General features: G+C 36.2%; 1 protein-coding gene across 2 annotated transcripts in view; it reads right to left on the reverse strand.

Annotated features, from left to right (window-relative positions):
- Positions 1 to 305: 305 nt before the first annotated feature.
- LOC128016208 (PTB domain-containing engulfment adapter protein 1-like) overlaps positions 306 to 16,809 on the reverse strand; it is a 43,887-nt gene continuing 27,383 nt past the window's right edge. The window contains exons 3-12 of one of the 2 annotated variants that reach the window (XM_052600694.1): positions 9,633 to 9,694; positions 9,117 to 9,188; positions 8,002 to 8,100; positions 6,264 to 6,401; positions 6,056 to 6,172; positions 4,804 to 4,890; positions 4,371 to 4,556; positions 3,875 to 4,010; positions 3,402 to 3,496; positions 306 to 927 (exon numbers count right to left, since the gene is read on the reverse strand). In XM_052600694.1, the coding sequence (XP_052456654.1) occupies positions 856 to 927; positions 3,402 to 3,496; positions 3,875 to 4,010; positions 4,371 to 4,556; positions 4,804 to 4,890; positions 6,056 to 6,172; positions 6,264 to 6,401; positions 8,002 to 8,100; positions 9,117 to 9,188; positions 9,633 to 9,694 (1,064 nt within the window). In that variant the 3' untranslated portion in view covers positions 306 to 855. The remainder of the gene's footprint in view (positions 928 to 3,401; positions 3,497 to 3,874; positions 4,011 to 4,370; positions 4,557 to 4,803; positions 4,891 to 6,055; positions 6,173 to 6,263; positions 6,402 to 8,001; positions 8,101 to 9,116; positions 9,189 to 9,632; positions 9,695 to 16,809) is intronic. The other variant, XM_052600695.1, reaches the window with a different exon arrangement.

The following is a 16,809-nucleotide window of genomic DNA, read 5'->3' on the forward strand; positions in this document are numbered from 1 at the left end:
GATTTATTTGTACTTTACTATTAATGAGAAGTCTCACATAAACCAATGCCGGTCTCATTAAAAGGCTCATTTGCCCATAATACATGACAAAGAAATCTATTTCAAGTTTTTTACAGCACAGACCCAAATCTACTCTTAAAGGGGGTGTCAATCGTTTGTAATAAATACCAAATTAAACATTTGAATTCCTTTACAACAGACCGCCACTGATTTTTTTAATAAATAAATAAAACAAGAACACTTTTCTATTGTTAGAGACAGAGTTACTGTTTGCGTTTGCTAAAAACAAAAACAAAAGGCTAATATAGTTTTCAGTTTTCATTTATTCACCACCAAAGAGCAAGTTAAACGCATTTAACAAATATTAAAACAGTCATCAACGGAAGTAAAAAGGATCTGAACATCAGGAAATATAAACCTCAGCAATGATCTTGCTGAACATATCAAAGACCCATCATTTTTTTTTATATTTCAAGACTAATAAATCTATAACCTTGAAATAAAAAAGTTCCATTACAGGTTATGATTGCACCATTACAACATGAGCAACAATTTTTTTTTACCTTCTTTCATCATTTGGTATAAAAGATTCTAAACAACTTTTGGCCATGAATGAATGCGTCTTTGAATTTAAAATTTTAATCTAAATTTGGTCAGAACACAAATCATAAACTGTATGTACAATCTTAAATGCTAATTTTTTCTTATAAAAATAGAAATGACCTCTACAGACTTTTTTGAGGCTCCTGCAACATTTCTTTCAAACTAAATTCAAAATCAAATATTTAATATGCAATATACTTTAAAAGATTTGTGATCAAGAATCACAGCATTTACAAAAATGTATTTTCAAAATCAGCATTGGCTATCCACCTGATCCAGGGAAAACACCGTCCCCTCTAGAGTCAGTCCCATTTGGAACCCCTCCTATACAAGATAAAATGAAACAGTGAGCTCAATATAAAACACACATTGAGGTCAATGACATAGCTAAATAGAGCTTTAGATAACACTGTATAATAACTTAAATTATTCACATTAGAATTAACATTATCAAAATGCATATTAGATCAGCCATTTATTTACATTTAAAGGTGCTGTATGTAGGATTGACCTTGAACGACTGGTTGAACTAGTAGTCACACACAGGTTGCCAGATTGATGAAACCAACAGAAACGGGTGAACTTGACGATGAATGAAATACAATTGGTTAAACTGGCAGTGGGCGGGCTTCACAAACCAAAACAGATACTGACATTCTGGCCTTGAACACACATTATAAAAGGAGAAGAACTCCCTGTAGCATTGTTATTCAGATAAACAAATATGTTAATTTAGCACATTTCTTAAATATCTTCAAACATATTATGGTATTTTTATGCTTTAGTACAGTCAAAAACTTACATACAGCACCTTTTAAGATTTTCTTTAAAATGTAAAAAAACCAAAGTAATGTCTGTTGTACATCATCACTGCAGTGTAACATTCGCAATACATGCAGCCAATAAGAATGAGTCTCTATGGCCCGGTTTCACAAAGAGGGTTTATCTTAAGCCAGGACTAGACCTTAGTTAAATTGAGATATTTGAGCAACTATTACAAAAATGCCTTAGAAGAAAACATTACAGGTGTGCATCTTGACACAGAACAATGACACTGACATATTTTAAGATACGTCAGAGCAAGATATTTTTAGTTGAGACAGCTCAAACATGCATTTTAGTCTGGGACTAGCTTAAAGCTGCCGTAGGGAATTTTTGACGCTCTAGCGGTTAATAAACAGAACTGCTTGCGTCTTGCGGAAGAACATCGTAGCCGGAACTAGTTCTCTCTGTTTATGTCTATGAAGAATCACAAAGGTACTGGGTTACTCCGCCGCGGTACCCCCGAAGCAATCTAAAATAGTCCGAATATAAACACTTATTATAGGTGCACCCTAGTGATTCAGGGCAAGCCAAAAACACGGTTTGGAAAATGGATTCATGGTGTACTCGCTTATTATAAACATTTTTCTACATTTTGAACACAAACAAAGTTACAGACCGCAGCTCTGATTGGTTATTTTTTACCGGGAGCGATGGAGTTTCTGCAAATGGCAATAGGAGCACTGGGAGGAGCCAGAGGAGCTTGATTTTTTCACAGATTATCTGTCTCATATTCTACTGTCAGGACATAATGACAGGTTTAATAAATATGTAAAAAATATTTTTTTACAAAAGTTCCCTACAGCACCTTTAAGCCTTTTCTGTGGAACCGGGGGTATGAGTGCTTATTTTAACTGGATAGTGCATTTTAATGTTCTATTTTTTTTCTGCATGCACAATGCATAAATAAGCTTAGGGCTGAAACTACTTGCAGATGAATGTGTGCGTAAAACATGTTTTTAGTCTGAAAAAACACTGAGACTGCATGCATACATTAACCAGCACCGCAAAGAAACTGCAGATCTCACTGACATAGTTCTTTAAGCCCTTTGACTCTGATCATTATACTTTCTCACAAAGAAGGGTGCAGAACATGTAAAAAAAATAAAAAAAATTAATTGGCTTAATATATTAAGACATACAATAAAAAACAAAATATAGATGACACAAGTCATGCTTGTAAATCAAAGCATAAATCATATCAAAACATTATAGGAAACACTGAGGATCAGTCACTAAAGAACAAACCATCTCTGCCGCTGAGATGTTGGGGGTGGCATTCAAGGTAAAAGAAGAGATGAAGATAATTGAATTATTCAGGATTACAGGGTTTCCGCACACAGAACAATAAATGACACTTATAGAGTCCAATAATCTCATAACAGGTACGATTCGCTCAGAAACTGAAACTTTCATAATCCTCTGGATTATTGTAATCAGAATTGAAAACAGTCTAATACAGTGGGGTGAAAGCTGCCAGCCAAATACTACATCCTTTGATCTAATAACATTGTCTGCCAGTCATGTCGGCTGCTTCTGGTGTTTATTTGTTTATGACACATTTCTCTTTCCTATATCAAGAATTCTGTCATAATCCTACTTCAAAGTATGTGAGCATCAGGGTCAAAATTATTTACACCAACATTTTTAGCATATAAAAATATCATACATTAGCATATATTGCGATTCTTTTCTATAACCAATGTATACAAATTGCACATTGTGTCAAAAGACTAAATTAATCCTATAATGTTTATTACTTGCATGGTCCTATAAAAATAGAAAAAGCTTTAACAGAATAAAAATAGGGATGCATAATATATTATTACCATATCGATTATAATTATCTATTTTTTTTTTTCATTATCAGCCATTTCTCCATTATCTGTCATAACATGAAACTAATTATCATATTGAATGGAATTTAAATATTGTTGCATCACTAAATGAAAGATAAAAAAAAAAAACATGCTCACCTGCATCTCATCCAGTTTGGACTGGATGTCTGGGGTGAAGACAGCAGGTCCACAAATGAACGGATCAAATGGTTCTATTCCAAACAGGTCTATATCTACAGCACAATCAGACAAACTAGTAAATAATGTGTCATTTAGAAGATTTTAAAAATGTACTTAATGTGCAATAGCTCATGGATCACCACTTGCGAAAATTATATTTATATATACAAATATGAATGAATATATAATAAATGTATACATACAAAACAACAACAATCTATCAGTGAAATTCACAGCCCCATATACTAACAAATGTCTCCGTTCAACATCTATACTCTGGCTTCATTTGTTTCCAACTCAAATGGACCCTTTCATGGAGAAGCATATTACATTAGCTATTATGGATTTAGCCTTGAGGTGCTTGAAAATAAAACACATTCATCTAAAAACACATTCATCTAAGTGAGACAGCAAAAATAATGAGCCCCCACCTCTGTCTTTTTTTGGAGGCAGGTACGGAGATGAGATGCTGTTACAGTTCAGCCGTCTTGTTATTGGAGATTCGGGGGTGAATGGAACCATATCAAATATGTCAGTAGAGGGCGCTCTAGCTTGTATGCTTCCAGCCTAATAACATGGATATCAGAGTAATATGAGTGTTAAATGCATCAAAACCAGTCCAACTGTATGATAAGCACTGAAATGTAAATTCATTTAAATGTATTCATTTTATCAATGCTTTTTCCATTTATTTTTTCCTTTAGTAAGAACAAGGTCGAAGCAGTGGTTCTCAAAAAGTGTGGAGACTTCTCTAGCTACCCTTCACCTTTATGCAAACTCATACATGTTTGCAAACACATCAGGGTCAGAGTTAATGACAACAGAATTTCCATTATTTTGAGTGAACTATCCCTTTACGTATGAAACACTGTAATTTAATCACATGCAAAGTGCTCTGTGCTGTTTTTTTATGTACGGGACATTTACACGAGGTCGTGGCATGATGCAACCACTTGTGAGCTTTGAGTGGGTGGGCTTAGCAGGTGGCGGGGTGAGCAAGCTTGCTGATTGGCTGGAATCGGGTGAGCTGGCAGGCGTTAGAGTGACAGAGGAGATCTCTAGGCTGGACAGTGATGTGACATCATCACCACACCAGGACAAGGCAGGCGGCTTCTGCAAAATGCACGGCTCATTAGAAACATTAACATGCTGGTGCTGAAAAAGGACACTGGGGGTTGGGGAGAGAGGGACAAAGATAGACTGGAATGGAGAAAATGGGGGACAACAAATGGCAGGGTAGATAAAAGAGAAAAACAAACACATTTTGATGAACTGAAAGAGAGCAGAATCATTGAATTTGGCAGGAAACAGCAGCATTTGACTGGAATGATAAGCAAGTCTCATTTCCTACTGAACGTACTGGAGAACAGCGAGAATCCAGCAGCTGATCCTCCAGTTCCTTAAGCTTCTTCTTCAGTTTTGAGTTCTCCATCTCCAGATCCTGAATCTTCCATTAACATAAGCACATTGCACAAAAAGATTCACATTTTCATTTGTCAATCACATGGAACCATTTTGCATAAGTCTTTGGGATACAGGACGCCCCTGCAGCCTGCTCACAGGATTATGAGCCAGTGAAATTCTATACTCCTATTTACATTTCAAAGGAAGCTGCATTTTCGGTGCCACACAGTATAAATTATGAAAAGGAGCGTTTATGTAGACATTGTAATGCTGCATACAATAAATGTATTTACACTGGAATCAGAATGGGGGGGAGAACTAAATATCTGATTCTTCTGCACAGCTGTCAAAAAGATTAAAAGCTAGGCAAAGCAAAGTTTGTAGAATATTTATCCTTAAAAAAAAGTTATAATTGTTGATATGGGCCTGTTGCACATGTAAGCTCCGCTTTTTATATTTTCAGCATTCACTAATGCCTTGTGGATTCACAGACTGACATTATCAACGTTTGGAGTATGCACTATTGAATCTTGTTTGATGAAAATTATTTATTGACAACAACTCAAATAATAAGTTTCTTCCACATTTCTAAACCCTTGTGTGCACCAGTCTACAAAAAAGTTTGCTCCCCACATCTCCCCAAGCACTGTCACATGCATATTTTCTACTATTTTTTTCTCCGTTTAATACAAATAATTCAAAAGCAGCCGCAAGCTTTCCTCCAAATTGTTGTTTGTTGACATGTATCAAGAATCAACTCTCAAACTGATGCGTGTTTCTATAACTTCAGGCATTTTTATGTCTCAGGCGTCAATTTTTATAAAAACGAACAGCTTTTAACCTGAAGATGATATTAAAACAGTCTTGGAAAACTATGCTTTCATCATTTACTTTGCCACTTTTTAAATAACTTTGCATATAACCCATCCAAAGTGAACACACACACACACACACACTGTCAACACACACCCGGAGCAGTGGGCAGTCATTTATGTTGCGGCACCCGAGGAGCATTTTTGTTTTTAATCATAAATCAGAATTACATAAAAAAGACAAAATCATAAAAAACATTGCCTCTAATGAATTGTACTTGGTTACCAGAGACAGCATCCTTCAGGTATGAGTGTGTTTAAGTGAGAATGTATTCTGGGAATGTATATATCTACATCTCGAAACGTCTGAGCAATATCCCAAGAACATAATCTTACTCGTTTCTGAAGGTTTCCAATCTGTTTTCTCGTCTCTACATCTTTTCCACCAGACTCTAGGAACTTCTTGTAGGCGAGATCAAAGGCTTGTCCAATAGCAAGAGTGATCTCCTCCGCCTGGGTGAGATTTGCACACATTGCAATCATTAAGCAAACCAGGTTTCTGTCTGTGTAACTTTTGTTAGATATTACAAGCTTATTTACTTACACATTTTTCACTGTCAAAGACGTAACACAGGTGTTTCTTCGTCTCGGGTTCTGTGCAGATAAAGGTGAAGATCCTTTTATCTGTTTTGTCGTCTGCACAGAAGGACATTCTGTGAAGTTGGCAGTTATGCTGCATCTCCTGGAACAGGAAGGAGAGCTGAACTAAGATGAAAAGCTCACTGGTATGACTGACCTATTTTGAAGCAAAAAGCAACAAATCGAAAACAGCCCGGAGGAAAATTGTATTGCTCAGAGGTTTATATTTTTAAGGCTCTTTGTGGCTCGGGAGAATTAACTGTGTTCTCATTTGTTTCAACAATTATGTTTATTAACTTTTTTCGGAAGATTCTCCAAAATTAACAGGAAAAAATGTATACAATTTTTGACACGAGCCTTTACATGCATACAAGGCATTATTTATATTGTTTAAAAAATTGGTAGGATGGTTTGAGGAGCGAGAGTTGTTATGAAATAATTACATAGAAACTTGAGGACACAATAATTCTCGCTGACCAATTCATTTATTAAAATCTAAAAAAGGAAAGGTTTTAAAGGAAAGGTTTACCCCAAAATTGAAATTTGCTGAAAATATACTCACCCACATGATATCCAAGATGTAGATGAGTTTGTTTTTTCATCATAACATATTGGAGAAATTAACTATCACGTGATTTGCTCACCAATGGATCTTCCACAGTGAATGGGTGCCATCAGAATTAGAGTCCAAACAGCTGATAAAAACATCCCAATAATTCACTTCATACGATTTTTGAGTTGTGTGGATCACTTGTGGATTATTGCATTGTTTTTATCAGCTGTTTGGACTCTCATTCTGACGGTACCCATTCACTGAAGAGGATTCATTAGTAAGCAAGTCATCTTATGCTAAATTACTCCAAATCTGTTCCAATGAAGAAACAAACTCACCCACATTTTGAATGACCTAAGGATGAATATTTTTATTTATTTTTTATTTCCACTTGGATGCAAGTGTGATCCCTCATCTATAAATTATATTTCATGACAATAAAGTTTGTTATTTAGTGACCAATGAATTCTAAATTCATTACTGAGTTGTACATGATGATTGATACTGTATATTGAGGGAAAAGTGTTTGTTTCAGTCTAATGATGTTAAGTCTAATGAGGGATACTGCAATAAAACTTCAAAAACATTGCAAATTCACAAACTGTTAGTCTTTCCCCGCTGAGCATTAAATGCCCAGAAGCGATCGTGATTATTATCCTTGGTTATTACTGATTTCCCATGACCAGATACTGTGACTCTATCTACAACAATATCTCATGTTACACATGACAACAGATACTATTTCTCATCCGAGAAGATTCTGCTATTAAACAACCTGCCACCTTTGCTTTTGAAATGGAAAATGGGCATTCGTGATTTTTCTAACAACAAGTTACTTTATTTTAGCACTGAAAAGAAATAATTCTGCCAGTTGTGCTAACGGCACTTAATTGGCATGGAATTAAACAGTTTGAAATGTTTGAAAGATAAGATAGCACATGTAATTTTCTGCTAAATTGCATTTCATTGTTCTGTCAGAGCAGGTGTAAGGGATGGTAGTGGGGTAGTTCATTGGAATGCATAAATTACTGTGACTGTTCAAGTCTAAAATAGAGTTTGCCATGCATGGAATCACATCAACAATATGGTCTTATTAGATTGTCTATTAGTTAGTATGGTTTATTAGATTTTCATATTTAAGAAAACCTACCTTGGTTTTCAGATCCATTATCTTCACACCATATATAGAGATCTGAAGCTCCACTTTAGGAGTTTTTTGCCCCTCTGACTTCTTGATGTGCCTTTGAAACTAAGGAAGCAAAAGTGATTCAACACATGATGTGCAAATACATTGCTATCAATGCAAAAGCAGTCAGAGCTGGAGGTGTTCACCATTTTTTAAAGGCTGCTGGAGAGCAGTAGAGCTTCAGCTGAAATGAGCTGCTCAAACACGTCTCTAGAGCAATGCACTGACCTGCAGAAAGTCCAAAGCTGGACATAAATTGGGCGAAAGAAACGTCGCCCAGGAAAAGGACATTTTTATTGTGCCCTTAATCTGTCCCCTAAAAATCCCACCGTGAATGAGTCACAGCTTTATTTCAGACTCATAAACAGTTTTAGTCATAAGCAGAGTCCTGTGTATTGACTGTTTGGTTCAGTTATTAAATAAAAACACAGATGTTTCCAAAAGATATTTATGTTTTCTAAAGGAAATGTGAGGGAGTTTGCAAGTTTTAGGGTTGCGAGGGTTTTTCTATGAATTAGCTAAGGCATTGCTAGGTGGTTCATCAGCTGAAAAGACCCACTTAAACCTCTCTATGATATTCTTGGCTCTGTATATTTCTCAGGTCCTTCATTTAGTGTAGGTCTATGGGATTTTTTTAAAGTACAGCAAATCTTAAAAGGCTAGTGTAGTATTTAGAATATGAATATCAGCAACATTATTAATGATGATTGAAGACAAATGATGATGTAAAATATATCAATATAGAACATATTAATTTATTATAATTAGATTTATTTATTATAATTATAATCACTATTCAATTATTAATCATTTCATTATTTTTTATCCGATTAATAATTATATAAATTATTGTTTTACCTACCAGCTTTTGTTTTGTGTTACCTGGCACTCACATAAACTTGAAATGCAGCTTGAGCCTGTTATATGAACTTTGGAAGTGAACTTGGCCTTTTAAAATGTCTGTATATTTGCATTTAATTATCACAGCCGTTACTGCCCCATAAACAGGCGAGAAGAACCGTGAGTACGTTTTATATCCCATAAATGTTCAGAATAGTGGAGTGCTGTGCACACACAACCTTCAGCTTCCTGACGGCCACACGGACCATGTCTGTCCCTTTGGGCTGCTCCACTTCTGTGATTCCCAAGAACTACATGAACACACAGTAGACACAAACCTTAAAACATTAGTTATATATCAATATAATGTATTTCGTATGTACTGGTGACAGGGCGGATTAGCATAGGTGTGCATCATTTTGTTCTGGTTACTGGAAATAAAAACTGATGAAAGTCAGAGAAGAGGAGTTCTGGGTGCTCTTATAACACCCCACACTCACACACACACACACACATTGTATTTAGTACAACTGTAATCATCACTACATCCATCATAGCAACAGCTTCAGAGCAGCATCTTTCACACACTTAACGCACACACATCTCATATCCCAAAGTACACAAAAACATAGTGTACACAGTGGTACACAGTGTGCATTTGCTGTTTAGGATGGCCCACAGGGTGCCTAAGTGTGTGTATACTGTATGTCCCCCCACTGTGTAGACACAAATAATAAATATGTCTCAAACTCTACCTTTGCATTATACACAACATGACTTCTCACCAAGGCTTCAGGTGTGTGCATGCTGGGTTTATCTGGATCAAAAAAGAGAGAAAAAGAATTTAGGTATAATGGCAGAAGACATCAATCAAACAATGAATAAATCTACGTTTAAAATATTTCTAAATTAAAAGGATATCTTACTTAAAATATGCCTGAACCGGTCACAATTTAATGCCGGCTTTGTATTATAAAAATAGTATTTAATAGTACTTACGTACATTATTTATCAGTTGATCATTTATCGTTTACATGCATTTAAGTTTATGCTGCTCCATGTGATTACAAAGTCAGTGTCAGTGTATCATTTCTGTGCTGCATTGCTGTCCAAAGATGGCCTTAGTCATTTAACGTTTCATTTATACATTTGTTTTTTGTGGTTATCCCAAACTTTTTAATACACCATGGAGGCACCATAAATGAACTCTAGTTACACAGGAATTACAATCACTGGAACCTTCAAAGTTGATTATTGGTTCTGCAAAACCGACATTGCATATTTGCACCAGAGACCCCTTAAAAAATCTCAACATCAACATAGATCTTTTCCTCCCCCAATTTAAATGCTTTAAACATTAAACAGTAAGCACACCAAAGATTCAAACACAAAGAAAGCTTTTCTATGTTCTTCTTTCTAGGCTGAAAGGTGTGTAATGTGAGGATAATACACTGTGATGCAGTACTTGAGATCACAGCAATGCACGGAATGAATAAATTAAGCTGATTACTCTTGATTTTATGTATGCTGCTGTTGTTGCATTTGTTGTCACTTTCAATTACTTTTCATGTGGTGATTAATCAGACCTCATCTTTTAATTAAATGTGTTCTTGTGGTTGTCACTGTTATTGTGGTTGGTGTGTTTAATGTAGAGGTCCATACGCTTCTTGTTTAATTAGAGTTTTTAAACTGTTCAGAGAGTTCAGGGACCCCCGGCGGCTGCAAGGGCACACTAGGGGGTCCACAGAAAAGGTTACAAAAAATTGTGTAGTAAATTGTTACATTCTCCTAATTATTATATAGTGATAAATTAAAGTTAAAACTTGCAGTCTGTTAAATAATTTGCCAATGATGATTTAAACACGAGTTTTGAGCAGTGTAGAGTAGGCTTTTTTGTTATGTCTCAGATCACAAATGCAGACATGGTTTTGTGTACACAGCGCAATACACAATGCAATGTGTAAAAAGACAGTATAAGTCATTATAATCACTAATTATGTCTCAACTGGATGCAATAAATGCCTTGTTTGTAATGGGTTTTATTGGTTTTGTCTAGTCTGATGTCCGGATCGCGAACAAATCTTTCTATTTAACTGGATCTTCTTAGTGAACCGGTTGAACCAGTTCACCAAATCGAACTGAATCATTTGAAACTGTTTGTGTCTCCAGTATGCACTAATCCACAAATTACTTGTGTTTTTACATTTTGAAGTAATAAAAAAGATCAAATCAGGAAGCCCAGGTGGCTGAGATAATAACCTTTTGTCTTTGTGCTCTTCCCTGCCATTTGGCTTTTTAAGACGGATTGAATTAGCACCTATACATTTGAATGACACTGTTATGCTGATGAGATCGAGGCTGGGAAAATGCCAGTGTCTGGCATTTTCCTGATTCCATTTGCATGCTTTGTGTAAATTGTCTCCACCTCTTGAAGTGTATATAAACTACAATGTATCAGTGACTAGTTAGACTTGGATGACTGAAGCGATGCGCAGTGAGTCCTCAATAAAGAGTAACATCTGTATGAAAGATATCCCAACGTCTCCTGGTCATCACTTCTGAGTTTCTGTCACACGCTTGATGCATTATGCCAATCACAATGCACTGGATAGCTGGCCAACCAGAGCACACCTCACTTTTCAGAACAATGAGCCTCATACAAATCGACGCGTTTCAGAAGGCAGGGCATAGAGAGAAACAATAATGTTTTTTGAACCTCAAATTGCATAAACACATTGCATTACACCAAATAATGTTCTTTTTAGCAGCATCATTTGACCCTTTAATTTTTTTTTTCATACATTTCTGCCATATGCACATAAACCGACAGTCACCACTGATATGCTACTACTAAATATTGTAGAAACTAAATTTTCTGTAAAGTTTCTTTGCAATAAGTGGTATCATTAAAAGCACTATACAAATAAACTTGAATTGAATTCCATTCAATTACTCCCCTATGATAAATCACAAATTATTGTATTCTACCGATGGATACAATTTTTTTTAAAGAGGTAGTAAATATTTTCCAGATAATGTTTTAAAGATGTTTTTTCCCCCTTCATAATTTCAATGGATTTATATACTGTACATATCTAAAATAAATTTAACTAAAGGGAATCATGATATTTGAGGGTCAATGCCATCAAAATGTCAGATAATTTTTGGTTAGAGTGGTAATACACTCACTTATTTCTGTAGTAATTCTTCTCAAATCTTATAAAAAGCAACTTCAACAACACACACTGTTTTTGCTGCTGTTGAGAATCAATCTGGTTTTACAATGGTATATGGCCACATCACAGCACAGAGACAGCGCTAATAAATTAGATTTGCTTAAATACTGATTCTGGCAAAATATCGGTGTTGGTACTAGATCTCAGTGCATTTGACACTGTCGATCATAACATACTTCTAGAGAGACTGGAAAACTGGGTTGAGCTTTCTGGGATGGTCCTCAAATGGTTCTGGTCATGCTTAGAGGGGAGGGGTTATTATGTGAGTCTTGGAGAGCATAAGTCTAAGTGGACATCCATGACATCCATGACATGCTGAGTGCTTCACTTGTTCAACCTGCACATGTTCCCGCTAAGTTAAATAATGAGAAGAAACCGAATTCCCTTTCACAGCTATGCAGATGAAACCCAGATTCACCTAACCTTATTGCCTAATGACTACAGCCCCACTGACTCCCTCTGCCAAAGCAACAAAGAATCTTGGATTGATTCTGGAGACAGACCTTAGTTTCAGTCAGTGTTAATTTTGACACGAAATTTTAATTTAGTTTTAGTCTTAGTCTTTTGACTATAATTCTTTTTAGTTTTAGTCAAGTTTTAGTCATCTGATTTGTTTTAATTTTAGTCTTATTTTAGTCGACTAAAATTGCTTGGTATTTTAGTCGACTAAAATTGCTTGGTATTTTAGTCGACTAAAATAAGACTAAAATCAATAACAGATTTACTAGACAATTTTTTACAGCTGGTATAGGAAACAAACTTAAACAAAATATATAAAACACAAATTCAACTTTATTTCAACACAACTGTGTCTTTATTTCGATTCAAAAGCTTTTATGCAGCAACAAACACTGTCATGATAATGTAAACAATAACTAGCTGCCAATTGACCATCAATAAAAGAAAAATAAAAGTTAGGTCCAGGACCTTAAAGCTTACAGCTGAGCTGAACAATAAGTGCATACATTTAAAGTAATTATTTAATAAGTTGGGTGGATAAAAAAAAGTAACAAGATTTTATAAGGTATTAATTTGTCTAGCAATATTGTATGTTTTAAATACTACAATATTGCTAGATTTGTATGTATGATGATAGGATGTGAACATTCATGTTTCACATGACTAATATAGAAATATTTGTGATATTGTCAACAAGTAGAACATTATAAAATATACTAAACATTAGTATTAATCAAATGTATTTATCATGATATTACGTATTAGTATTGTGCTCGCATCTAATTTGAAGAAGGGGCTATTTTACAGTACTTTTCAGTTCGTAATATTTAATGCTACAACATCTACGCACTGCACTATTCCAATTTTGCTTAGCTCAATAAACAAAAGAACATCGTTGTGAAATTACATTTGAGAAAATGTCCGGGTGGCTCGTCTGTAAATGTCTTTTCAAATTGGTTGTGTTCTTGCCACGAATGAGCGCTCTGCGTGCTTTACACTTTGTTTTGTCTTGTTCGTCGTCAAACGTGAAGTGAGCTGTGGACATTTTGTCGCTCTTTTAGACAGTAGGGACTTTAAGCAACAGCTGCGAATGGAACGGCTACAGCGACCGGAAGTTTGCCGTCACACCGCTGTAGCCAAGAACGTAAAAGTCACTAAGCAACGGTAAAACAGAACAGCGCAACGCAGCATTAATTCATTTATTGAGATCCAAAAAAATATATAATTTAAAAAAGCAAGAGAAGGATTGCTTTTGGCGTTAAATGACAATCTTTTGTCAGAAGAGGAGTTTTTAATATTGTATGATGTAAATAAGTCTAAAAACATAACATTTATTTACCTAACCTCTCACGTTGTAGCGACTCCGGCAAATCAGCTGTTCTCCCGTAGTAGACCGTTAAATTAGAACGTCACAAAGTAGCAGTTAAATTCGCGCAGGCGCAATACAACGCCAGAATGGCGTTGCCGTTCCACCAGAGGCTGTTGCTTAAAGTCCCTATCACCTCTTCGAATGCCGACTTCCCGGAGCTCATAAAAACTGAAAACCTTCGCTTCACGTCTCAATAAGTCAGGCTCTGATTGGTTCTCTTCTCTCATGCAGTCTGTTCTGTTTTGCCGGTTCTTTTGCTCATTCCTCGCATCTCTCCCGTCTGCTGATTTGATTTTCGTCACAGTCTATTTTCGTCTCGTCCTTTATTCGTTGACGATAATGTCAATCAATTTAGTCATAGTTTTAGTCTCCATCAGTGCCTTCTATTTTAGTTTTCGTTTCGTTTTCGTCGGCAAAAATATATTCGTGACGAAAATAATGACGAAAATATTTAGTCAACGAAATTAACACTGGTTTCAGTAGTCATGTCAAAGCAGTATCTAAATCAGCATACTATCATCTAAAAAACTTTAATTTTAAAAATTATTTTTTTTGTTTCCAGTTAAGACTTGTTGACTTGTTCATGCCATTATCGCCAGCAGGGTGGACTATTGTAATGGGCTCCTCACCGGCCTTCACAAGAAGACCATTAGACAGCTGCAGCTCATCCAGAACGCAGCTGCCAGGATTCTGACTAGAAACAGAAAATCTGAGCATATCACACCAGTCCTCAGGTCCTTACACTGGCTTCCAGGACCTCAATGCATTGCAGATATGCTCACTGAATATAAATGTAACACACTACTCAGATCATTAGGATAAAGAAAATTAGAAATACCAAGGGTTCACTCAAAACAAAGGTGTGTCTGCTTTTGGCTTTTATGCTACCCACGGTAGAATCACCTTCCAGAAGAGATCAGGTATTTTAAAACAGTAGCCACATTTAAGTCTAGACTTAAAACACATCTGTTTAGTTGTGCATTTATTGAAGGAGCACTGTGCTATGCCTATGCGTTATGTATCCTCATTATTTATTTATTCTTAAAGTGTTTATATGATGTGATAAAAAAAAATGTATTTCTTTTTGTAGTGCTACAAGCTCTTGGTGCATAAAGAAGATCTGTAGTTTCAAAGACTTAAGTCTCAAATCCAAAGAGATATGCTTTATAAAAAAGTTAAGACTCGTGCACACCCCCCTAGAACGGCTTGTTCTAACACGCCCCCACATCACTATGTTACTACAGTATGTGGGAAGATTTGCATAACGCTGCCCAGATGTTCAGGCAAAGAAAGAAGGCGTGCCTTTTATTCACATTGTTGTATTGTTGTTGCCTCCGCCGCCATGCCGAATAGACGCTGTGTGTTTCATTGTGAACTACTTTGGGCTTCAGAAAGAGGCTATATCAGCTTTGTCATGTCAGGGGCCGATCTGTGCTGGTTGCTGAGGAAATACGCCAACTTTGCACTGTGGATCGCCGGATCGGGGTCCAGCCCGGGGTCGTCACATGTGGTTACGGACATTCCTTCGTAGAATCTGCCGTGCGCACCATTCTCAAGCTGGCCTCCGCTCACTCAAGGCCGTGGTGTGTGACGCTGTTTCATTGAGAAAGTGAAACTACTTTGTTTGGCCTTCCAAAAGAGGACACGACTAGAAATCATATTTATATCATGTTTATAATGGGGTTTAATGTTTATGTCTCATCGATCCGGCCGAACAGGGGATCACAATATGTTAAGGGGAATAAGATTTCCGTCACACACTTGATTATTCAGCCAATCACAACGCACTGGACAGCTGGCCAATCAGCACACCTCGGTTTACAGACCGTTGAGCCTTGTAAAAATCGACGTGTTTCAGAAGGCGGGGCATAGAGGATAAACAATACAATGTACAGTATGTGGAAAGCGTTTTTCTTACCACATAAACACATTTCATTACACCATATAATGTTATTTTTAGCAGCATCATATGACCCCTTTACCAGTTTTAATTTGTTTTATTTTTTTAAATAATTTAAAAGTGTTTGTTCTCAGCTTTTATTGTTGTGATTATTTCTTACTATCATTTAAATTCCTTTTATGAAAATGTGGATTGATGAGTTGGCAAAAGGAGACCTCTATGGTCAGTGCATGCTGCTGTGAGGTATACCTGACTCAGAAGGGCCAAGCTTTAGAAAAATGTAGAGAAACTTAAAAAACAGTGGGAGAGAAAGAGAGGAAGACAGATTGAAAGATTAAGGGAAGGAGAAGGAGACCAAGACCAAGAGAGACGGCGAGTAAGAGAGATGGTCCTTAGAGTTTTATAAGAACTGTGATGCTGACAAAAAACAATAATATAATGAAGCTGACAAGCCGTCCAATCCTGCGCCGAAGAGGAGACAGCTCTCTGTTTATTTGACACCATTATAACACAGGCTCTTCAGCATTCATCACCATGCAGTTGTGTACACACACACACACACACACTCACACACAGACTCACACTTTAATCAGCTGAACTCTGATCAGCTCAAAGGTACTGCACACCAATTAATGCTCGACACAGAGAGGACGAGCACTCAGATATTCCCTGCTGCAGTAATGTCATGAGGACACTAGAAAAACTCAACTGCTTATAGTTTGGGTGGCAAAATTATTTTAAAACAAAACTAGATTTGAACAGTTCCTCAAGAAAATGACAATGCTTGCCAGTGCAAAACTTACTAGCACAGTTGACAATTATTATACTTCATGCCCTCAGTAGGCTACTGCCAAATGATGAGATTATCATATTTGAACAAGACAAACATAAATATATGCAATATGCAAATCTTTTAAGAGGTATGTTTACAAAGGCTTCTCATAAGACTTTTAGAGACACTCTAAATG

Source organism: Carassius gibelio, chromosome A6, assembly GCF_023724105.1.
Source record: "Carassius gibelio isolate Cgi1373 ecotype wild population from Czech Republic chromosome A6, carGib1.2-hapl.c, whole genome shotgun sequence".
NCBI classification, from domain to species: Eukaryota; Metazoa; Chordata; class Actinopteri; order Cypriniformes; family Cyprinidae; genus Carassius; species Carassius gibelio.